At 38.8% G+C, this 23,293-nt stretch overlaps 3 protein-coding genes across 5 annotated transcripts; 2 read left to right on the forward strand and 1 right to left on the reverse strand.

The window, feature by feature from the left end:
• Positions 1–1,016: 1,016 nt before the first annotated feature.
• On the forward strand, positions 1,017–6,525 carry LOC133736594 (PHD finger protein EHD3). Of its 2 annotated transcripts, none has more exons than XM_062164135.1 (7): positions 1,017–1,172; positions 1,573–1,905; positions 2,547–2,762; positions 2,870–3,202; positions 4,229–4,315; positions 4,455–4,499; positions 4,962–6,525. In XM_062164135.1, exons 2-7 carry the CDS (start codon positions 1,657–1,659, stop codon positions 5,886–5,888), a joined length of 1,857 nt encoding a protein of 618 aa, XP_062020119.1. In that variant the 5' UTR covers positions 1,017–1,172; positions 1,573–1,656; the 3' UTR covers positions 5,889–6,525. The 2 variants fall into 2 exon arrangements, with proteins under 2 accessions (XP_062020119.1, XP_062020120.1); XM_062164136.1 differs by having other exon boundaries at positions 5,004–6,525.
• Positions 6,526–7,721: 1,196 nt separating this feature from the next.
• On the forward strand, positions 7,722–13,320 carry LOC133736595 (3,5-dihydroxybiphenyl synthase-like). Of its 2 annotated transcripts, XM_062164138.1 has the most exons (3): positions 7,722–7,959; positions 8,159–9,074; positions 13,115–13,320. In XM_062164138.1, the coding sequence occupies exons 1-3, from the start codon at positions 7,797–7,799 to the stop codon at positions 13,197–13,199; spliced, it is 1,164 nt and encodes a 387-aa protein (XP_062020122.1). In that variant the 5' UTR covers positions 7,722–7,796; the 3' UTR covers positions 13,200–13,320. The 2 variants fall into 2 exon arrangements, with proteins under 2 accessions (XP_062020122.1, XP_062020121.1); XM_062164137.1 differs by lacking the exon at positions 13,115–13,320 and having other exon boundaries at positions 7,724–7,959; positions 8,159–9,131.
• A 715-nt stretch (positions 13,321–14,035) lies between these two features.
• On the reverse strand, positions 14,036–16,331 carry LOC133739103 (uncharacterized). Its single transcript, XM_062166826.1, has 5 exons — positions 16,024–16,331; positions 15,510–15,648; positions 15,320–15,351; positions 14,577–14,663; positions 14,036–14,354 (listed from the first exon to the last, which is right to left on the reverse strand). Exons 1-5 carry the CDS (start codon positions 16,279–16,281, stop codon positions 14,220–14,222), a joined length of 651 nt encoding a protein of 216 aa, XP_062022810.1. The 5' UTR covers positions 16,282–16,331; the 3' UTR covers positions 14,036–14,219.
• Between the last annotated feature and the right edge of the window lie 6,962 nt (positions 16,332–23,293).

Raw genomic sequence — 23,293 nt, forward strand, 5'->3', positions numbered from 1 at the left:
TTCATGAGTTGTGCTATTTCTTTTGTTGCTAAACAGTTAGGGATGATGCCAATGTTTTCACCGCCTCGTATAGTGGGTGTTTCTCTTATCTTCTTATTCGATTTGTTGTAATTCTTTTTGAAGTTAAGCCATTACCGCCCTTGTTTTAATGGATTTTTAATAATTCCAATTTTGAACACGAGTTTTACAAATTAAGATGAATACATGTAAGATGGATATTGATACACAATCCTTAGGCAAAGGAGGTCAAATTCCACAAAAATGAAAAACGTATCAAAGTTCAGCAAATTTTTGAAGTATATGTACTCATATAACATGAGAAAAAAAAAACAATTGATTTAATTTGGCTCGAATTTAGCGAATAAACCCATTGTCAAAAAAGTAAACAAAATAGTGATCCTTACATCCAAACTCCAAGTAAATACATAAAGACTAAACGTTCAACAAATTTTGAAGGACAATATTTGGCTAACCATATTCCTAACCAACGCCAATGAAAACTAAACACCTGTCCTTTTTATTAATTTTATTATATAAACGATAGAGATGGAGAACGGGGTGAAGGAGAAGCTGCATCTCTCATTTCTCAATATTAGACAACAGAGACTATACAAACCATGTGTAACCTTATGTTTTGAGAAGTTCCGACAAAGTTGATCGGTGGAAAAACCCATAACCAAGAGTTGAAGAAGAGCTGTGATTTAGAGGAAGAAGAGAAGGACCTAAATTAGGATATAATAAAATAAAATAAAGTATAAGTGTTTAATTTTCATTGGATTAGAAATGTGGTTAGCCAAGTCCAATTTAGAAAAGATGAGTATGACAACTAAAACTAATAAAAAAATATAAATTAATTCACATAAATAGATAACAAATTTGGAGGCGTGACTTTCATTTCATAAAAACAAAAAAAATCTGTTAATAAAAAAAGAAAAAAAGAAAAAAAGAAAGAGAAAACGGTTTCTACGGAGAAAAAGAAAATAGAAAACCGTCTGACTTGCGAGTCCTAGTAGCGCCTCTGTGTTTGTCAAATTTTTAAAAAAAAATCCCAGATAATAAGACTTCATTTTTTACTGAACAGAACAAGGTCCGCTCCACAACCACAACCGCAACTCCCTTCTCAGATTCCAAAATCTCCATTCTTTCCCGGCCTCTGCACTCTTCCCTCTCAGGTCAGATTTCCTCTCTCTCTCCTCTTCAATTCTTCCCTAATTTGTTTACTCTCTGCGTCTGTTTGGATTCCAACAACTTGTACCAACTTGAAACAAAAACCAAATATTGAATCTTGAATTTGACCTAGGGCTAACCTATTACGTCTCAGAATGGAGTTAAAGACTTTGTTACAGTGTTGGCTTTAGTTCAATTTTACGTTTCCCGAGGTCACCTCGAGCAAACATGCCAAAAGATTTTGGCTTTTCTTTGTTTTTTTTTTTTTGTGGTTAATTCAATTTTCTTGGCTGCCAAACTGTAATGGTTTTGCTATGGGGATTTGAATGTGATTGTTATATGGTGTGTTTGTTTTGGTGGGTTTTGTTTAAAAGTTGTTGGGTGCTAAAAAGATTGGAACTTCAGGTGGTGGCTGTCAAACCCTAATTTTGGCTGCTGTGAGGTTTGGGGGAGAATTGGGGTTTTTTTTTTTTCCCTTTTCTTTTTGTGATGGAATCTGAAGAAGGAAAAAGCAATGGTGATAGCATGGAGTTCACTAGGGCAGCTCAATGCTCCAAGAATGAAGCCAACGGTTTTGAATTTGCGATATGCAATGATGTTGCCAAGAGCAGCTCCTCAGGGGCAAGTGAGGGTATTCGGACTTACAAGAGGCGGAGGCGTGAGAGGTGGAGTTGGGACAGCAAATCACAGGAAGATGGGAGAGCTAATGGGGAATCTTGGAGTCAAATGGTGGACCAGGTACCCTCTCTGGTTCTCTTCCTCTCTGCCTAAATATGTATGCATGTAAGGTATTCCGCAATGTTAAGCTATTGGCTCATGTCCCTGATAATGATATTAGGTTAACAGTTGATTGAATTTTGATATAAATACATCTGAGCAACGTTATTATTTAGACTGAAGAACCAGCTTATAAATAACCACTTATACAAAACTAAGGAAAATTGAAACACCACTCACATAATTTGCACAATCATGTTTAAATTTTGAGTCCTAATCCAAAAAAAAAAATGAAGATTGGGAAGAACAAAAAACAAGCCAGAGATATGAACAAAATTGCTTAACCATCATTTATTTGTAAGTGCATCTGTGAGCTCATCACACTAGGAGTCTTAGGGTGGCTTTTGTTATAAGCTCTAATGATGGAGTTGATACTCTTGGTACTTTGTGGGCCAATAGCTAAACTAGTTGATACTGATTATCGAAATGAGGATGAGCTCTAATTTAGGTGATCAGAGTCTTACATAACGTACCTCGTTGTGCTTCATTGAATGATAAAAGATAAACATATTCTATCTCCATCCCATCAATCCTCATATTTCTTTTGGATGATAACCTTTTATCTTAGTTTTTCTCATCAACCTATGCTTGATTTCTTGAAGCGTCTAAAGCAACCGGTGGGCCCGGTTATACACAACACCTCTTCTGAGCAAGTCCATCTTCGAATAAATAGTTCTGATGATTGCTCAGAGAGATACTGGAGAAATGCCGTACTGGAGCACATGTGTCAGTCAATAAGTGATGATGAAGGTGGTGTACAGGTGTGCATCAGAGAAGCCCTGGGCCATCTTCGACAGATTGATCATACACTGCCTAAGGTTTGTGCTGCAACCAAGAATCCATGTTTAGATAATTGATTTTTAGCAAGTTCTGTGGAAATCATTAAGTTAATTGTAAATGTTTCCATTTGGTCATTGATTTGCAGGAATTTGGTGAACATAATGAGGATCGGCACAAGTGTTTTCTGCCAGTACGGTCAGTCTGGAATGGACCTCATAATGTAGCCAGTGGGCAGGAGGATGTTATATCTAATGGCTCTTCAAGTAAATCAAAGCATCATACAGTCACTTCGACGTGCCAACATGCTTTTTTCAATATCTTAGTCTCAGAGAAGTTTGCTTTATTGTGCAAACTGCTGTTACAAAATTTTCAAGGAATCAAGGCTGACAGCATTTTTGACCTTAAACACATAAACTCAAGGATGAAAAGTGGAGTTTATGAAGATTCACCGTTGCTCTTCTCAAAGGATATGCAACAGGCAAGTTAGTTACTTTTATGCTAAATTGCGTATATGATGTGGATCTGATATGATGTAATGTCAAGATTTTTGATCTTTTAAGTAGTGTTACTGTTAATATTGAAAAATCTTTGAAAGATATATTATTTCATATGGAATATCATTTTGGTAATGATCATGAACTGTGGTGTCAATTGTGAGAATGCACTTCATTATCTAGCTGTAGGTGAAGGTATTATATGCATTTTGTAAAAACAGTCAGTTCATTAACCTGTTCTGCAAGGCATATCACTCTGATGAGTGAATTTTTCTGCACTACAATTATACGTTTTTAAAGTCCTTTTGGTAAAGCACTTGTTTACTATACTTAGGTCAAAAGGTGACATTGGATAATGAAAAGATGTGGAGGTATGAAAGGTTTTCTTTATTCAAGGAAAATGTTTCCTTGGGAAGTCTCAACACTTACATATTCCCCAATATTCTGTAAGCTTGAAGGTTCTTGGACTTCACATTCCTGCTTTAAATTTCATGGGAAACATATTGGTGGTGTTGCAAAGTTTATTTGTGGATGTATGCGCAATATGTGAGGTTGAGGCATGGTATATTTACCTCAATACAGGTGAATTTTTTTGAAGCTTTTAGTGGCTTTCCTTTTAGCAGACTGCATTTTTCTCTTCTCCCATGCTTGTATCGTCATTTATGGTCCTAATGGGGTCTATTCTTTTCCTTTTGACATGTTTGTGCATGTGAGTGGCGTACTCCTGTATCACAGTCCCACTGTTGTACTCCTTATTTTTGAAAGTCTGAGTTGCCTTATGATATTCTGCCTTTGTGTTAGATATACTGGCAAGAATATGTGTGATTTAAGTTTTGTAGCTAAAACATTTTTGCTTCTGCATTTCTTACTAGGAATTGGTTAATGGGAATGCATGTTACAAATTTACATGGAGCTCTAGACTGTGCTACCAGTCTGTTCATGTAAAAGTCCCTGAAATGAATTTTTAATTTCTGTCGTTTTATCTATTCTGAACCTTAGTATTTTTCTAGGTATGGAGAAAGCTTCAAGGGGTTGGTACGGAATTGATTTCCCTTGCAAAAAGCCTCTCGGACATGTCAAGGAGTTGCAAGGACCAGGTTAGATGATTCAGTTGTACATGTTGGTATTGGTATCCATTCCAACTTCCAAGTATCTGAAGATTTACTTCAATAAGCAGTTATCTTCGCTCTACCTGAGTACCTGTTCTCTGAACAAATCTTATATCTGTCATCCCAGGTCGGAGGTTCAGGCTACAGCACGTTTGAAGTTGGGAAAAATGAGGTAAAAGAGTTTCTACTTTCAACCTTGAATTGAGTGTAACTAAATCTCAGATATCTAACTCCTGATTGTATGGAGCACTTGGTACCTTGGAATGCATATAGAAAAGATTTCCAGAAAATCCTAAGTCTTTGCAGTACATGCACAAAACCGATTGATAAAACTTTTTTTTTTTTTGTATGCCTATCTATCTTTCGCTCATTCTTCTCACTTCTAAAAATTCAGTTTAATTTTGGGTATGTGAAAATGTTGATTTGACTTGTCTGGACTATGGTAATGATATGAAGTTGCCTGACAATCAAAGAATTCTAAAATCATTTTTGGTGGTTTGTGTCAGTATTCTAATAAATTTCTGGATAACAGAATACCTATTAAGTGCATCTTAGTTATCATGCTTAAGATTCTAATTTAGGATTGATCGTGCTGGTTGTTAGGAATATTCTAAACTTTGTCTCTTTAAAACAGTTCCACACCTTGGAATCTGACTCTTATCCTAAACTGGAGCAGACAGAGGATTGTGGTGTATACACAGTATACACTTGCAGGCACTGTGGAGACAAGGCAAATGGGAATGATTGTCTAGTATGTGATTCCTGTGAGGAGATGTACCATGTATCTTGCATTCAGCCTGCTGTCAAAGGCATTCCTACAAAAAGTTGGTATTGTGCAAGTTGCACTGCTTGTGGTATTGCATCACCACATGAGAATTGTGAAGTGTGTGAAAGGCTGATTGCCAGCAAAAGTCTAGTTGATGGTGTTGGTGGTGAAAATGTTCCTACAAATGAGGAAACAGTTGAGTTGGGAGATAACTCAAATTATAGTACAGATGATGGAATTCAACTATCTGAAGAGAATGGCGACTTGAACCTTTGCAAAGTTTGTGGAGTTGTGGTAGTAAAGGGTGAGACGGTGAAAATATGTGGTCATCCATACTGCATGAACAAGTACTACCATGTGAGGTGTCTGACGACAGGGCAGTTGAAGCTGTATGGTCCACGTTGGTACTGCCCTTCTTGTCTATGCAGAGCTTGTCTCACTGATAAAGATGATGATAAGATTGTTCTTTGTGATGGCTGCGATCATGCGTACCATATCTATTGCTTGAACCCACCACTCTGTTCCATTCCAAAAGGAAAATGGTTTTGCAGAAAATGTGATGCAACAATTCAGATGATACGCAGAGCAAAAAGGGCTTATCAAAAAAATGAAAAGCAACAGGATAAGAAAAGTGAAGGATCAATTAAGTGGAATGAAAAAGTTGATGATGGGGAATCAGAACAAGGTAGGGGGGGAATGGATGTGCTTCTGCATGCAGTCAAGACTCTAGATCATGAAAAGAATATGGCTGCTACTGAGATAATGAGAAATTTTCAGGACAGACAGAATTTGTAGCGATTTAGACTTTGATTTTGATACACTGGAAGGCTAAGATTTTCTGTTTTGGTCTTTTGTTTGAGGGGGATATTCCAAGTGAAAGATTTGATGATGGGGAATCAGAAAAATGTAGAGAGGCTTTTAAGCAGGGTATCTGCGACAACTGCCTGGCATGGATGCTTTTCTAGATGCAGTCAAGACTCTAGATCATGAAAGGAGATGAAGTGTTAACAACATGAAATTTCCAGGACTGACTACTTTTCTGAGAGTAACGATTTTGATTTTGTAGTTATATTACTCTAGGCTAAGAATTTTCTTTTTTGCTGCCTTGTTTTGGGGGGTATTTTTGTAGGTTGTGAACTCTGTTAGATTCTGCTGACTTTGGATACATAACACAGCAAAAGACATGATTCTAAAGGCTGTATATGTTGCTTGTTCCTTGTGAAAGTGCACGATTTGAGAAAAGGACATAGCAATTGGGTAGAATGACCATTTTCAGAACCACCATTGAACATACTGGTGGTTTGTAACGTTGTACTGTGTAAGTAGTTACTTTAGAAGGGGTATCTGAAAGTAGTTCTTACTTGTGTTGTGAAACGAAGACAGTTCTTCAAAGTGATAGATACTTCAATGATTTCTGATTCTTAATCATATATTTCCTGTCTTCTGTTATCATCATTTTACATGCTTGAATCTTGTTTCTGTTCAGCAAAAGATGGCAGATATTATGATTTGAAGATAATCAATTTTATATAATTGCCAATTTGATTGAATACATTTTCTGTGGATACTTGTTTTTTTATTTATTTTTCTACAGTATAGTACTACATGAATTATTGAGAACATTAGTATAGCAGACACTGTTTACTACATATATGAAGAAACAGAGCACATTGATGATAAATTTTAATGGCACTCAAACATCAAAATTAAATTATTGAGAAAAAATGAAGGCACTGGACAAGGGCTGCATAGAGGGAATCAGTAAAAATTCTTGTAAGTGTGTTCCCCTCTGAAACTCAAGAAAACATGATATCTAGATGAACAAAGGAACATTTTGGAAGAGGAGGCGTTTTGAGCTATATCAAGAGCCATGGATGAACAAACTTACTTCCTGCTAGAGCTCCCTCTCAAACTGTGATCACTAGTTTATTGGTCTCTCAGTGGTAACAATAACAAAGGTCCCTACTTGTGTGAATGATAAGTTTTTTTTTTTTCTCGGTAAGTGTGAATATAAGATGTTAAAGGAGAAGCAATGATTTGCTTTTTGGTAATAGGAGAATATTATGCAACTCGACTTTTCGCTCTGGAGGAAGAGTGGTTCACTGGTTGTGGAGAAAAAAAACTCAAAACCTATGTGATTGTAGAGTTGAGATCTATTTTTTTGGAGTAAGTGATCCTGAATTGGATACTAACATAACAGATATACTGACTGATATGCAATACCAAAGTGTTTCCTTACAATTTGTTCCTCTATATTTGGGTCTCATCAACTATATATGATTGATTTGGTTTGTCCAAAAACAAATAGATCAAAGCAAAATGAAATTGGACCAGTTGCTGGCTCATATATAGAATTACTCAATTACACTAGTGTAATATGTGTCAGAGCCGGCCCTAATTGGAGCTCACCTACCGATTCACGAGTTAGAGCCGATCCAATTATTGGACCTAGAATTGAGAGGAAACCTAACTCCTGTTAGATCTCATATCCTTTATGGCTTTATGCTAATTCTTAATTTTCTTATCTATAGCATCATTATACACGTGTGTGCATATATCTTGCGCATCCTAAAAAAGACCACCAAGAGGAAAGATTCCCCTTATGAGTAATTTTCTATATAAACAATGGGATAGCTACATTCATTTCATTGCGACCTTGAAGCACTGCAAATTCAGTTAATCTCTTGGGAAATCTAGTTATCAATGGAGTCTCAGGCTAAAGAAGCAAAGGTTCCAGCCACAATACTAGCCATTGGGACTGCAAATCCAGTAAGCTGTTACTACCAAGAAGACTATCCCGATTTCTTGTTCAAAGTCACCAAAAGCGAGCACAAGACCGAATTAAAAGACAAGTTCAAACGCATATGTAAGCTTTAATTATTGCATGCAAGAATTACACACACACACACACATCTATGCGCGCGCGCGTTATAATTTTATACTGAGAGATCTGCATGACATGGACAACATCATGATCTTTCACTTATTACGTCTTCATATCCTATTCGTTGTTTTTGTCGAAAATTATACGGATGTAACTGTGTAAGTCATAACATGCATGACAGGTGAAAAGTCGATGGTAAAGAAGCGATATCTGGGAGTCACAGAAGAGAATCTAAAAGCCAACCCTAACATATGCAGCTACAAGGCTCCCTCACTCGACGCACGTCAAGACTTACTGATTCACGAGGTCCCCAAACTCGGTAAAGAAGCGGCGTTGAAGGCCATCAGAGAATGGGGCCAACCCATTTCAAGCCTCACCCACCTCATCTTCTGCACAGCTTCCTGCGTCGACATGCCCGGTGCCGACTTTCAGCTCGTCAAGCTCCTCGGCCTAAATCCATCTATCAACCGGTTCATGATCTACCAGCAAGGCTGCTTTGCTGGTGGGACGGTGCTACGGATTGCCAAGGACGTGGCCGAGAACAATGCCGGAGCTCGTGTTCTGATCGTGTGCTGTGAGATCACCACCATGTTTTTTCAGCAACCTTGTGACAGTCACTTGGATGTTTTGGTCGGACAGGCTCTGTTTTCGGACGGTGCGGCGGCTTTGATTGTTGGGGCCAATCCGGACCCCAAAAGTGAACGTCAACTGTTCAATATCATGTCTGTTAGAGGGACTATTATCCCAAACTCGGAGCATGGAGTTGTGGCACATTTGCGTGAGATGGGGTTTGAGTATTACCTATCATCAGAAGTTCCAAAGTTGGTTGGTGGGAAAATCGAAGAGTGTTTGAGTAAAGGGTTTGAGGGCATTGGGGTTAATGGTGATTGGAACTCGTTGTTCTTTAGCGTTCATCCTGGGGGTCCTGCAATTCTGGACAAGGTTGAAGAAGAGCTGGGTTTGAAGGAGGGGAAGCTGAAGGCAACAAGGCATGTGCTGAGTGAGTTTGGGAATATGGGAGCTCCATCTGTGCTTTTTATTTTGGATGAGATAAGGAAGAAGTCAATGGAGGAAGCAAAAGCCACAACTGGTGAAGGTTTGGTATTGAAAAACATATCTGATGGAGCAAGCTTTTCTTCTTTTTGATATGATTCAATTAACATGATCTTTTACAAGAAGGAGAAAACATATATACGGAAGGGAAGGGAAAAGGAAGACAACAAAAGGTAAAAGGGGAACAGCAAAAGGAAAAAGGAGAAAGACAAAGAAACGGAAAAGAAGGAAAAGAAGAGACAGCAAAAAGAAAGTGAAAAAGAAGAGAACAATAGACAAAAAACAATTGCTGGCAATATGCTAAACTCCAATACTCCCCCTCAAGCTGGATCAAGGGGATTCATTGATCCAAGCTTGCCCAAAATACTGTGAAATTGAGCAGTGGAAAGGGATTTGGTGAAAATATCAGCCAATTGATCATGGCTTCGAGTGTAGTGAGTATCAATGATCTTGGACTGAACTTGAGCTCGAATGTAGTGACAATCAACTTCTATGTGTTTGGTTCTTTCATGAAAAACCGGATTAGAAGCTATGTGCATTGCAGCTTGATTGTCACAGAAAAGAGACATTGGTTGACTACTAGGGAACCCCAAATCAGAGAGGAGACATTTTAGCCAAATAAGCTCACAAGCAGTGGAGGCCATAGCTCTGTATTCTGCTTCTGCACTAGAACGAGCAACAACAGTTTGCTTCTTGCTCTTCCAAGTAACCAGATTACCACCAACAAATGTGCAGAAGCCAGTAGTGGATTTACGATCAAGAGAGTTGCCTGCCCAATCAGCATCAGTGTATCCCATTATGTGAGTGTTTCCATTGTTTTTCATCAAAATGCCTCTACCAACAGAACCTTTGAGATAACGAAGGATTCACTTTATAATGTGAAGATGAGCCAAAGTTGGAGCATGCATGAATTGGCTGACAATGCTTACAGCGTAAGCAATGTCAGGTCGAGTGATCGTGAGATAAATAAGCTTACCAACTAATCTTTGATAGGAAGTTAGATTAGAGAGAGGCTCACTCAATACATCAAGTTGCAGCTTACTATCAAGAGGAGTGCGAGCTGGTTTGCAATCCTTCATATCTGCATCTTGCAACAAATCAAGAACATACTTTCTTTGGTTAAGAAAGAGGCCTTTATGAGAAGTAGCCATTTCTATACCAAGAAAGTACTTAAGAATCCCCAAATCTTTGATAGCAAACCTGCTTCGAAGTGATTGTTTGAGCAACTCAATCTCTTCAACATTGTCACCTGTTACGATCAAATCATCAACATAGATAAGTACCAGCAGTTTGCTGGTTGAACCAATTCGAATGAACAATGAAGAATCTGCATTGCTTCTGTGGAAACCGACTTCTTCAAGTACCGAACTAAGTTTGGCATACCATGCACGTGGAGATTGTTTTAAGCCATAGATGGCTTTGTGAAGCTTGCACACTATATTAGGATCATGAGACTGAGAATGACCAGGAGGTAACTTCATATAGACCTCCTCTTCAAGATCACCATGTAAGAAGGCGTTCTTCACATCCATTTGGTAAAGAGGCCATGCATGATTAACTGCAACTGATAACAAAACTCTAACTGTGTTCATTTTAGCAACAGGAGCAAAAGTTTCCTTGTAATCTACCCCATAAGTTTGAGTAAAACCACGAGCCACTAAACGAGCTTTATGTCTCTCCACAGTGCCATCAGAGTGAAACTTGGTCTTGTAAATCCATCTGCAACCTACAACCTTCTTCCCTTTTGGAATTCGAACAATACTCCAAGTATTATTATCATTGAGAGCTTGAAGTTCATCTGCCATAGCCTGCTTCCATTCAGCAAGATGATTGGCTTCCTCAAAACTTTGAGGTTCATGAGTATTATCAAGGACACTCAGAAATGCAGAATGAGCAGATGAAAAATTCTTATAAGAGATGAAGTGTGACATCGGGTACCTTGCATTGTAGGTTACATAGTCCTTGAGCTTTGATGGAGGACCTCGTTCTCGTGGAGGGTTTCTACGAAGAACAACTACATGTGGAGCAGAAGGCTCGACAACATATTGCACATCATGAGGTTCGGCAACAGATTGCATATCAATCTCTGGATCAGAAAGAACAGCTGGAACTTCTTGAACTAGAACAGCAGGATTGATAGACGGATTGCAATCCTCAACAGTAGGGAGAGCTGGAGCTTCTTGAACTGGAATAGCAGGATTTATAGAAGGATTGCAATCCTCAACAATAGGGAGATTTGGACTTGGGAACAGATCAGATAGGAACTCCCCCTGTCCAGTATCACATGATTTCCTTGTGAAATAAGGAGTAACTTCATCAAATCTTACATCCCTGGAGACAATGAGTTTCCTAGTAGCAAGATTGTAGCATTTATACCCTTTTTGAGTAGATGAATATCCTAGAAAAACACATTTATCAGCTCTAGGATCAAGTTTATCACGTTGATGAGCTTGAATATGAACGAAGCATGTGCAGCCAAAGACTTTCAAGTGAGACAGATCAATCTTTCTACCTTTCAACACTTCAAGAGGAGATTTGAAAGCAAGCACTCTGCTAGGTAATCTATTGATGAGATATGTGGCAGTGAGAACACCTTGAGACCAAAATTTTTTGGGAACATTCATTTGAAACATAAGAGCTCTGGTTTTTTCAAGAATGTCTCGATTTTTCCTCTCGGCAATCCCATTCTGTTGAGGAGTACCAACACAGCTAGTTTGATGCACAATGCCTTGTGAGCTCAAGTATTGTGACATGTTATTGGACATATACTCAGAACCATTATCAGATCGTAAAATATGAACAGATGATGAAAATTGAGTGATGATAAGTTTATGAAAATCCTTAAAAACATCCACAACTTCACTTTTTAGTTTCAAAAGATACAACCAAGTAATCCTCGTAAAATCATCTACAAATGTTACAAAATACTTAAATCCATCATAGGACTCAAGAACTGGACCCCAAATGTCTGAATGCACGATTTCAAAGGGATTACTAGCCCTAGATGAAGAAGAAGTAAATGGTAATCTAGAGGATTTTGATAAATGGCAAACATCACATTGATTAGCTACTTTGTGCATATTTGGGAACAAAAAAGACAACACTTTCTCAGATGGATGAGCCAAACGTTGATGCCAAAGATGATGATCTTGAGCTAAATTTGAACTAGCTTGAAAAACCTTGGAGGCAAAGGAGTTTTTTGACAAATAATAAAGTCCATTCAAGAAAAAACCTTCACCAATCGTTTTCTTGGTGATGAGATCCTGAAATATAACATTATAAGGAGAGAAAATGACAAGACATTTTAAGGTATGTATAATTCTTCCAACAGACAGAAGTTGAAAAGGAAAGGAAGGAACATAAAGAGCAACTGAATCAATGAGACTGGAAAGTAATTTTAGTTTTCCTTTCCCTAAAACAGAAACACTTTGGCCATTTGCTACTGATACTTTAGAAGGGGTGGACAATTTTTCAAAATCATGCAAGTTTTTAAGCTTATTTGTCATGTGATCTGAAGCTCCTGAGTCTATAATCCAATAATCATCCACATCACAAACATTTAGAGCAGTTGAGAAGGATTTTAGAATACCTGAGGCTTCTTCATGTGGGACACAATCAGTTTCTGTAAGAAAGCCAGCAAATTTTCCAAGGAGTGGAGTGTGGCTTTCACTCCCAGTTATAGCTGATTCTTCTTTTTCACAATGCACCTGCCTCTTGTTGAGATAGGCAGCAAATTCATTAATCAAGGCAGCGGGATTGGAGGTGAAATTCATCATACTCCCAATAGAAGAAGCATAGAGTCAGGCTTTGAATTCCTGCTTTGATACCATATTGAAAAACATATCTGATGGAGCAAGCTTTTCTTCTTTTTGATATGATTCAATTAACATGATCTTTTACAAGAAGGAGAAAACATATATACGGAAGGGAAGGGAAAAGGAAGACAACAAAAGGTAAAAGGGGAACAGCAAAAGGAAAAAGGAGAAAGACAAAGAAACGGAAAAGAAGAGACAGCAAAAAGAAAGTGAAAAAGAAGAGAACAATAGACAAAAAACAATTGCTGGCAATATGCTAAACTCCAATATTTGGAATGGGGTGTGTTAATTGGGATCGGGCCAGGACTCACTGTGGAGACTGTTGTGCTCCGCAGTGCTCCCACTGCTATTTGAAGTACTCGTTGTGGTTAATATTTCTAAAAGCATGGTTTGTTTTCATGTCTGGTGTAATTTTCTATTTGGTTTGTCAGGGGCGTGGCTACCTTATGGCCTACAGTGGCCTGGACACCCTCATGAATTTGGCTAAAATAAGCTGCAATTAATATGTTATATAAGTGGATTGCTAAAATTATCCTTATTTGGGCCCCCTAATATAGGAGCCCGAGCTTCTTGGAGAGTAGGAGCCCCGAGCTTCAGTTCGCCGTACTAATGTCCGGTGCCATGCATCCTGAACAACATTAACACGCGCCTCGACGCCCGTAGATTTTCCATGGTCCTCCTCCAGAGCGAATCTAGTATTCGTCGATCAACAATTCAGCTCTCTCATTCTTGAAGCCGTTTCCTTGTTCCCGCCGAATCTTATTGCAGATGATGAGGATGAGGCACCATCAACCCTTCGCTTTACCACAACTTATGAGAGAATGGTGATCCACACTACATGTGGGTCCGGCCCCGTATTGAATGGTTTGTGTATCGAATAAGATACATTAAAATCATGAAACCATCAAAATCAATAAATAACATGCATAAACCTCAAGTGAAATATAATTAGAGTACAATCATAAGCCCCAAAGTAATGAAGACATTATAACTTAGGATCTTATACTATCTACAAGACAGTTTGTAAATAAAAAAGACAGTATTAAACTGATATACATGGCCCTCAGACGGTGGTGTTTAAGGAGGAGCTTCCCAAGACATCCACCGGGAAAATACAGAAGTATATATTGAGAGAAATTGCTAAGTCTGTAGCTGAACTTTTCTGGTGAAAGTTGCAACTACTGTTCAAATTCTAAAATAAATGACAATACGAAAGTATTTTAATCTTTTGTAATCGCTTCATGTATAGGTATTATTATATTTAACTTCATCAGTTAAGAAGAACATCTGACCATATTCGTTTTCTCCCATACATGAACCAGCACTACGCTAAAGTTTTAACTCTTCCAGTCTTACGTACACATACAAGAGTTTTCATGTCCTATCAGTGCTATCACCCACTGCATAACGGTTTCTTGTAGGACTTAAGCCTGATGAATGGAGCTGCTTTCGTCTTTTCATGAGATTCATTGCAGTATGTCTGTCATCTCGAGCCTCCTCTGAATCAGGCTGTACATACAGGTAAAAATTTGTATCACTGTGCTGAGATTTATACCATAAATTGGCAACTATGACTTACAAAAGAAAAGGACAAAAAAAAAAAAAAAAAACCATCATATTCGCAAGCACCACTTAACACATAAACAATAATCATCCACTTCAATCCTACATCAATACCATCACAGAAGAGTGGAAAAAGCTCTGCAAACTATAATCTTCCAGAATCAGTACCTTGATGGCTAATGCTTTGTCAAAGCTTTGAACGGCACTATCAGGTTCCCCAAAGTTTAACTGAGCTCTGCCAAGGGTAACCCATGCCTGAACAGATGTGAAGAAAGTAAAGATCACTTGGATGCTTGCATGTGAATTATCTATTATACTTTTCTCAAGAATGTCAAGTGAAATCACAATAAAAGTAATTAATTACTAAATATCAGCTAGTATATATAGGTATATGTTTATATGGACCATTAAGGGCAATGTCAATACTTTATTTTCTCAGCAAGACAATATACTGCATGTAATAATATTAGGAAGAATAAGAATCATGGGCAAGGGGGAAGCACAATTCAGGCTACTACAAATGCTAACTGCAGCATGGTCATGCAAAAGTCATTGAAAGCAAATTATGAAGTTAAACCATCTAGATCACAAGGTTCATAGCTCCCATTTCATAATGCTAAAGGTTTTCAACAGTTATTAAGTATCTTAATTTCTTTGTGGGGACTTGTTACACTAGTAGTCAAGAGAAATTGCCCCTCACCCGAGCTCAATTTCCCCTCCCCAAATATCACTAATTAACAAAAAGAAATACACACAGCAAAAGAATCATAAACAGCATATGAATGAGAAGTCTCTCATGTTCAAACTTTCTTCAAAGAAAGAGCATCATCATAACTTGGCACTACCACATGAACAACCGAAAAGGTGACAATCATGTCAAAAGTATAGAGGTTTTGAGTATTTTGACATACCTCAGCCCATGAAGGCTCCAACTCTGTAGCTCCTGCCAAATTTTATCCACAAATAAGTATAACAAAACACTTGCATTTGAACTAGAGAAATTGCCAGAGACAACAATCATTGGCATACAACAGAAACTAAAACTGAAAGAGAGGTCGAAAGTGAAATGAGGACCAAAAGGAGACAAGTAGGAGAACTCACGAGTTGCTGCCTTTATTGCATTCCAGGCATCCCCAATTTCTATCAAAACTTGTGCCTTCTGCTCGTGTAAAACTGCACTTTTGGGCATCAACATAAGAGCAGACTCCCATTTGCCCAATGCTTCGCGGTACTTCCCATCCTTCGAAAAAAACATTCGATGTGAGAAACATGCCATTATACCATCCAGATCAAAAACCAGCGAACCAAACATCATGCACATACATATAACTTACTTGTACCAAGCTAAATTGATTTCCTCTATCACTATGTATATAACATGCTCTATTCCCACAAGACCATTCAACAAGCATCAACTACAAAATTTTCATGCTTGACAAACTGAAGCAACTAGATTTTTCACATTTGATCAAAAAATATGAAAGCTACAAACTTTCATCAAAATTCTAAATTGGGTAATTGGGTTTACAATCAATACGTAATTACATACAGAAAAGACGTATAATTCATATCAAATTGAGTAAGAAAGAACACACAAATTGGGGTGATTTATTACCTCAGCGAGCTTAGTTCCCTGGGATTGAAAGGAGTTGAAGAGTTTGGCAACGTCGTCGTCGTCTTCTTCTTCTTCTTCAGAGACTGACGGCTCGTTCCGAGCGCTGAGCGGTTCATGGTGTTGTTCCTTGTTTAGCTCACCGTCTGCTGTGTCGTTTTGATTACTGGGGTTGTCGTTTTTGTGATCAAAAGGGAGGTTCGGGTACTTGGATACGGTGGCCAAAGGCCGCTTCTTGTTGTTCTTCCACGCTAGTTTCATCTCACACACTCCCAGTTCCGCGCTCACAGAATGCTCTGTAAGCAAAGTGAGAGAGCTACATGGGCCACAGGGTTAACAACCGTCACCGATCTTGAGCCCAACATTCAGTCTAGGCCCTCTAATATTTTTTTATCCCGGCCCATTATAGAGGTGTCCCACTATCATAATTTTTTGTGTTGGAGAATGGTGAGCCTAGACGTGAATGGTGTCCCTGAAACAAATAAAAGCCAACAATAAAAATGGTGAATGTGAATATCGATCTATTCCTGCAAGGGTGGTGAGAAGGGGAGAAGAAGAAGCCTGTTGGAGTGTGAAGAAAAAACAAAGAACCCCAGATCAAAGCTGCTTAATTAGTGAACTGGAACAAAGTGGGTTTCCTCCTAAAGGCCGATGATGATCGATTTAAGGTAGGTTTTAGTTGTTAATAAGATGTGGGCCACCACAAAATGCATGCTTTTCAGTTTTCACCATCACTTCGACCTGATCATCTACGCGTGCCACTGCAACAAAATGAAACCGTACGTGCACCCCAAAAGCCTTATAAAAGAGACCTAGGCATGCACTAGACGGGTGCAGGCTGAGCCAGATGAGGGAGATATAACTCATAAAAGAGAGATGTTGAGAATGTGTATAAATATAACTCTCGCATTGGAAAAATATAACTTTGCTAATGGGTTTAAGGATTTGGGCCACTCCATCCATTGTCAATTGGTTATGGATGTGAACCCTAGATTACTTTATCATAGTATCAGAGCGGGTTACCAATGTGTTTGGTTTCAGCGATGGCCACACGTGCTCACCGTCACCTAATATAACTTGTCCACGTGTATGACTTGAGAAATCGCCACACGTGTGGGGGCGTGTTGAGAATGTGTATAAATATATTATAAGGGTTTGAGTCACTTCATCCGTGTTGAGAATGTGTATAAATATAACTCCCACATTAGAAAAATATAACTTTGCTTATGGATTTATAAGGTTGCCAATTGGTTTTGAATGTGAACCCCATATTACTTTACCGAGAGAGAGAGAGAGGGGCGCAAAACAAGTCAGGAAGCGGAAAAGGATGTCCTGGAGGAGGAGAAGGCGGCGGCGGAGCTGTCTGGGCTGAGCCAGAGCCACTGCTCCTTAACTTATCATGTGGTCATAAATCCTAAATTTCAATAGATTAGACATCAGTCACATCACTCACATGTCATGTGTTAATGTTAGTGACCGAGGGGTCTCTAGTTAGCTTTAGAGATAGAGAGAGAGAGAGAGAGAGAGTCACACAAGCGAAGTATAGTGGTTCATCTCCCGCCTTAGCGGGAGACTACGTCCACTTGAAAGCTTATACTAGTGTGTTGAGCCTTGCAGCCCAAGAGGGATTACAAAGCATGTAATGGGATGGTGTTTAAGTGGGAGGAGGCATTCCTTTTATAGGTGAAGGAGTGCTCTTCCTTTACATTTTCTTAGATGTGGGACAAGAAACCACTATTCTAGTCTAGAAATGCCTATTATGGAGGCAACTTGGCAAGGGCGGGAAGGTGGCTTCCCGGTGGCGGATTTGCGACTTCCGGATACCGCCGCGTAGCCTGAACATAGGGCTACACGATGCATGTCTCGGTTGGGCCTTGCCATGTCTTGTGGATGTCCCAAAGTGGGTGTTACTTATGCTTGGTGAGATAGCAAACTAGCCTTGCTAGTAGAGGTATCTACATCATGCATGCGGAAAATGCAATTATTATATTAGTGTTACCTGAAACGCGGAACATTGCGGTATGGGTACGCGGTACGCCAATTTTTATGGTACGCGATATAGTAGGATATATTAGTTAGTCCTAATCTTAATAGTAAATTATATTTACTTAATTATCCCTTATATAAATACTATGAAAACATCATTAATTAGAAGGGGTAAATAGGTAAAATTATAAATAATAGAAAATATTCATTATCTTTTTTAATTTGGATAAAAAAATAGTTACTATCTTTTGATTTCAGAGGTAATAAGGATAAAAATCTCTACTGGAAAAGGAAGATGATAAATCATTCTCTACAAAAAAAAAAAAAAAAAATGAAGAGGAAAATCAAGCCGAGCCACAGAAGATGGAGGAAACATCAGATCTAAGAACACCAGACAGGTAAACATCAAGTTAGATAGAGGACCGATAAGGGATCTGTAACGCCCCGATTTGCACCTCACCAAATCGACCACGTTACAGTGCCGCGAACCTTAGAATCACACGCTAGGGATGATTCTAGAGATACGCAAGGCAAATAAACAGCTAAAATAAACAAGTAGTACTTTTCTAAAAGTATGACATTAGAGTTGAAATGGAAGCGTTAAATAAAATTTTTGAGGCGATTTTAAGTTGAAAAACTTTTCAACGAAAACGAGTTGTAATAAAGACAAAGTGCCAAACATTCAAAGTAAGGTATGATTGAATTACATTTAAAAGTGCAAGAAATCGGAACCTGAAAAAAATATTACAAATAAATTATACATAAAATAACTTGTTTGGCCCACCCAGCTCATTCCAATATTGTCCCGTTCACGTGCACAGTACCTGCATCCAAAACTGTTGTAGGGGTGAGTTTTCGTCCTCGCTATTCAATAGGGGATTCACCCTGGCTAGGTTTAAAAACACGTAAAAAGATATATACATTTCTGGCCAGTATTTCAAAACTACGTATATAGGTAAAAAGAAAAATTAAATCATAAACCATAGAGTTTGTTACAAAGACATTTGCGGGCCCAGAAAACACAAACCTGATGACCGGTCACTATGCCAACTACACCCTTACCAAGATTACCAACATACACGGTAAGGAGTAGCGAGAGTGTCCATTTACGCCGTATCACCTAGAAATGGTGTCACACCTCACAGGATGTAGGACACCATACCGTCCATACAGCCTCTCCGGAGGTTTAGGGGATCGAAACCCAAGGTAGTCGCTATGCTCCGCTCACTCTCAGGTCATCACACAATATAGAAATCCATTGAAAACAAGCATGGCGATAAAATATCAAATCCTTTAAATTCATAGAGAAATAATCATAGCCATGCGATATTATTTATATAGAAGAAAAATCCTAACCGAGAGAGTCCCGAGTCACCCTACCTGGAATATAGCAGCTTTGACTCCATTCATTTTCTTAGGCCAACACCACCACCTTTCACATTCCGGGTAATTGGAGTCCCTAAGTTCGAAAATAATTCAAGTGTCATTATAAAATCCCAAACTGTAATGCTTGACAATAATGTCAATCCCATGTAGTTAATTTCTTCCAAGAATGGTCTCCTTTCCTTGTTGGGTGTAATCCTTTTTATTTATCTGGACACCCAAAACTATTTTTCTTTCCAAACAATTCTTCAGTTCAAACAAAACTCACACTTGAGTGACCAGAGTTCTTAGAATTCTATTTGACAAGAATTTCATATGATCCCAAAATGCAAGGCTCTACACCTCTATGCCATCCATTAACACACAAGGTGTACACGTACTTGGAACTTTTGTCCAGTACCACAATCATTGATAAACCAAGTGTACTAGAAACTATACCAAATTAATTAACAATATATACACCAGGTCCTAACTCATAGTTTTCATATATACCACAAACAAACTTATAATTATCCCGTTGGCTTACTGCCTTAACCATTAAATATACAAAATCACATGAACTTGCGTTAGTGACTCTGACAAATTCATTCCTTAGCTCCCAGATAACATCGAACCATGATTGCAGCTAAAGCTTTGCAACTTAATTCAAACATCACAAGTTTCATATTTACAGTATCATGACTTCATACCCTTGAAAGAAATCCCAGCTTACCTTAAAATATTGACCAATTTTGTCTCTTTAGTCAGCTGGGTTCTTGGTCCAAGGTACACGTTGTCATTGTTCTTCACAGCTTCAACTCTTGTCCAAATGACAGAGCTTCCACCACAACCTTAGTCTGACCACTTGCTTCTCCTCAATCTCCAATCTAGGTAAGCAAAAGTCATCAGTACCTCAATCCAATTCCAATTCAAAACAAGCAGAAATCTACAAGTCTCCAACAATTATGGTTGGACGTCTTTTCTAAGCCTAAGGAATTTACCTTCAATGATACATGCTAATAATTATGAAATCCCAGACGTCATTATAGTTCCATTCCGCCAAATCCATGCTCTTAAAGTCTGGAAACAACGATGTCACGCCCCGAATTTTGAATAATCAATTCAAATCCGAAACATGAATAATAACAAATTACAACTAACATCCTGAATTTTTTTCTCACAAACAACCACACTTCACAACTCTCAAATTTACAATAACCCAAATCCTCAAGTTATTTATTACAGCACACTCCCACCAAATCAAATTGTAAGGCTCAAATGAGCTTAACTCGCCTCACTATTACAATTGCTGTAAAACTATAACCATTGCTCTAACCGCACGATCACCGTCCTGGTTCTCCTGTCCTGTAGGATTACCCGCTACACAATTTGAATAGTGTACCGGGAGTTGCAACAACACAAAACCCGGTAAGCTTTTTACAGCCAGTATGAGTAAACAAGAAAGAACTGTTGATTTATTAAATTACAATTCAAGTAAAATTCAACAGTATTACGTCTGCAAAGAGACATCAAACCACTCATGGAAAACCACAAGGAATACATTTTCACAATCCTCAAATCACAATACACCACACTGGTCCTGCAAACACCCAACCCACATAACACCACTCTGGTCCATCCCAATAACACGTTAGAGCTCTAACTGCCTCGTTACCTCTGACACCTTGGCCTAGGGTCAAGCAACGGCAAAAATACTTCGGTTAACACTATAACCGTCGCGCTTTGGACATCCCCGTCCTCAGCACCATATACTTCGGTTAATAATAAACCGTCGCACTTTGGACATCCCCGTCCTCGGTACACAACTTCGGTTAATAATAAACCGTCGCACTTTGGACATCCCCGTCCTCAGTACACAAACACTCCGGTTATCCATAACCGTTAAACTTCGGACACCTCGTCCTCAGAATCCTACATTCTCCAACTCTATACATACTCCAATGTAAATCATGAATATTAACAAGCACTCATCAATCATGATCATCACATATAAATATGATAAGTCAAATTTCAATTCATAGTATTTTAATCATCCCAAATTCCACACTCTTCAATGTCACACCATTCCACATATAATCACGTAAATATATATATATACGTAATCACCCACTCAGGAATGACCACTAATACCAACTATAGTTCACACAAGAAAATCGTGAAATTCATTTTGTATAATTAAAACCATTTTACTTACCTATGGACCGTAATTGATCAAGTCCATATGATTTTAAAACAAATATTTATTCCATAAATATTTTCACACAATTACGACAAAATAAGGTAAATAAATTTATTCGGTTCGTAATATGAACCACGTGAGGTTTACTCACCTCTAAATTCCCGCTGCGTCTTCTTAACAGCTCAAAAACAACGATCCGAAATCGTTCACCAATCAATCCATCAACCACCTAGTCAAACACGATCTTAACTTAGAAATCATTCATAGACCACACATATACAGAAATCCAACGGTCGGATTCTAATTTAATGATGATCCAACGGTCAGATCAAATTTATATGATGATCCAACGGTCGGATCCTCACGGATCGCCCTTAGGATCATCCTCCAAAATTATCACGAAGATCCAACGGTCAGATCTTCCTGAATCGCCCTTACTAACATCTCCACAAAATTATATGAAAATCCGACGGTCGGATTCTCACGAATCGCCTTCCGAATCACTATTTCTCAATTATACGAAGATCCAACGGTCGGATCTTCGCCCGTGACCTCACAAAGTCACCGGGACAGTCATACGATCAACATACTAAAATTTGAAGTAAAACCGATGGTCTGATCTTCGCAGATCGTAAACCGAAGATAAAACGTAAAAACCGTAAATAGTAACGTAAAAACGTAAATCCACTATTTACCAACTTTTTCTAACATAACCTTGTAATATATCAAAACGCTCGTATGGATGCATAGATCACCGTCCAGATAATATAAACTCAAAATATGGTCCGACGCGCCGCCACATGCGGAGGTCAGACGGCGGTCAACGCCGGCCAACCACCTCAGATGCTAAAGTTGTCAACTACAAACTTCTTCAAAATACAGAATTGAACCACTTTAATACCTGACTTTTTCTGAGACAAGGTCTAGATCGTCCTAGATCAAACGTTGAAGTTGGATTAATCTCGGCCGCACGATCAGATCCTAGATTGAATCAGAGGCGTCCAAAAAGTCAAACCTTGATCTAGCGGTCTACACTCAAAATCGTCATGCAAGGCTTATATGGGGATGATCAGAAGGAAGAGGAGATCACGAAAATGGGGAGGATCGGCCGAGGTGATGTCGGAAAATTGGTTTTCCGGCTGGGTCCGTTTTGCACTCGGGTCGGGCTTTGATCTCGGCTTGGAGGCAGCGGCGGGGCGGGGCGAGGCCACAGAACAGCTACCCTCGGCAAGGCGTGCCGGTCTGGTGCGGGTCCGGTGGCGGTGGCGTCGGGGAAGTGTCCGTTCCGACCGAGTCGGGTCGGTCGCGACCCGTCGGGTCTGAGGGACGCACGAGAGAGAGAACGGAGAGGAAACGCGGGGACTATTCCGCAAATTCAACATGTTTTCGTCCTTAATGAAAAAAAGTCAACATTTTTTTATATTTATAGAAAATTCCCAAATTTTCAAATATTCATAACTTATTCATACGAACTCCGAATATTGCGTTCCACATATGCACGAGATCGTATCGACGAGCTCTACAACTTTCATGAAGGAAGTTTTCCCCAAATTTGGTACGTATAAAAAGTCGATTTTTGAGACGCCCCTAAATACGTACGATTTCGAAATAAAATCGTTCAAACTAATTCACACCACTTCTCCCAGTTTCGTATTCGTGCCCACGCCTACGAAATTATTTCCAAAATGTCATCGGACATTAATTTGAATTTTTCGGGTATTACAA

This window comes from Rosa rugosa, chromosome 3 (assembly GCF_958449725.1).
Source record: "Rosa rugosa chromosome 3, drRosRugo1.1, whole genome shotgun sequence".
Taxonomy (NCBI): domain Eukaryota; kingdom Viridiplantae; phylum Streptophyta; class Magnoliopsida; order Rosales; family Rosaceae; genus Rosa; species Rosa rugosa.

Coding starts and splice junctions, on each gene's coding strand:
- LOC133736594 (XM_062164135.1), top strand. CDS start 1,657: ATGGAATCTGAAGAAGGAAAAAGCAATGGTGATAGCATGGAGTTCACT. Junction 1,906..2,546: donor GGAGTCAAATGGTGGACCAG/GTACCCTCTCTG, acceptor GATTTCTTGAAG/CGTCTAAAGCAACCGGTGGG. Junction 3,203..4,228: donor TCTCAAAGGATATGCAACAG/GCAAGTTAGTTA, acceptor GTATTTTTCTAG/GTATGGAGAAAGCTTCAAGG.
- LOC133736595 (XM_062164138.1), top strand. CDS start 7,797: ATGGAGTCTCAGGCTAAAGAAGCAAAGGTTCCAGCCACAATACTAGCC. Junction 7,960..8,158: donor AGACAAGTTCAAACGCATAT/GTAAGCTTTAAT, acceptor CATGCATGACAG/GTGAAAAGTCGATGGTAAAG. Junction 9,075..13,114: donor AAAGCCACAACTGGTGAAGG/TTTGGTATTGAA, acceptor TAAACTCCAATA/TTTGGAATGGGGTGTGTTAA.
- LOC133739103 (XM_062166826.1), bottom strand. CDS start 16,281: ATGAAACTAGCGTGGAAGAACAACAAGAAGCGGCCTTTGGCCACCGTA. Junction 15,352..15,509: donor TGCAATAAAGGCAGCAACTC/GTGAGTTCTCCT, acceptor AAAATTTGGCAG/GAGCTACAGAGTTGGAGCCT. Junction 14,355..14,576: donor ACAAAGCATTAGCCATCAAG/GTACTGATTCTG, acceptor CTGTATGTACAG/CCTGATTCAGAGGAGGCTCG.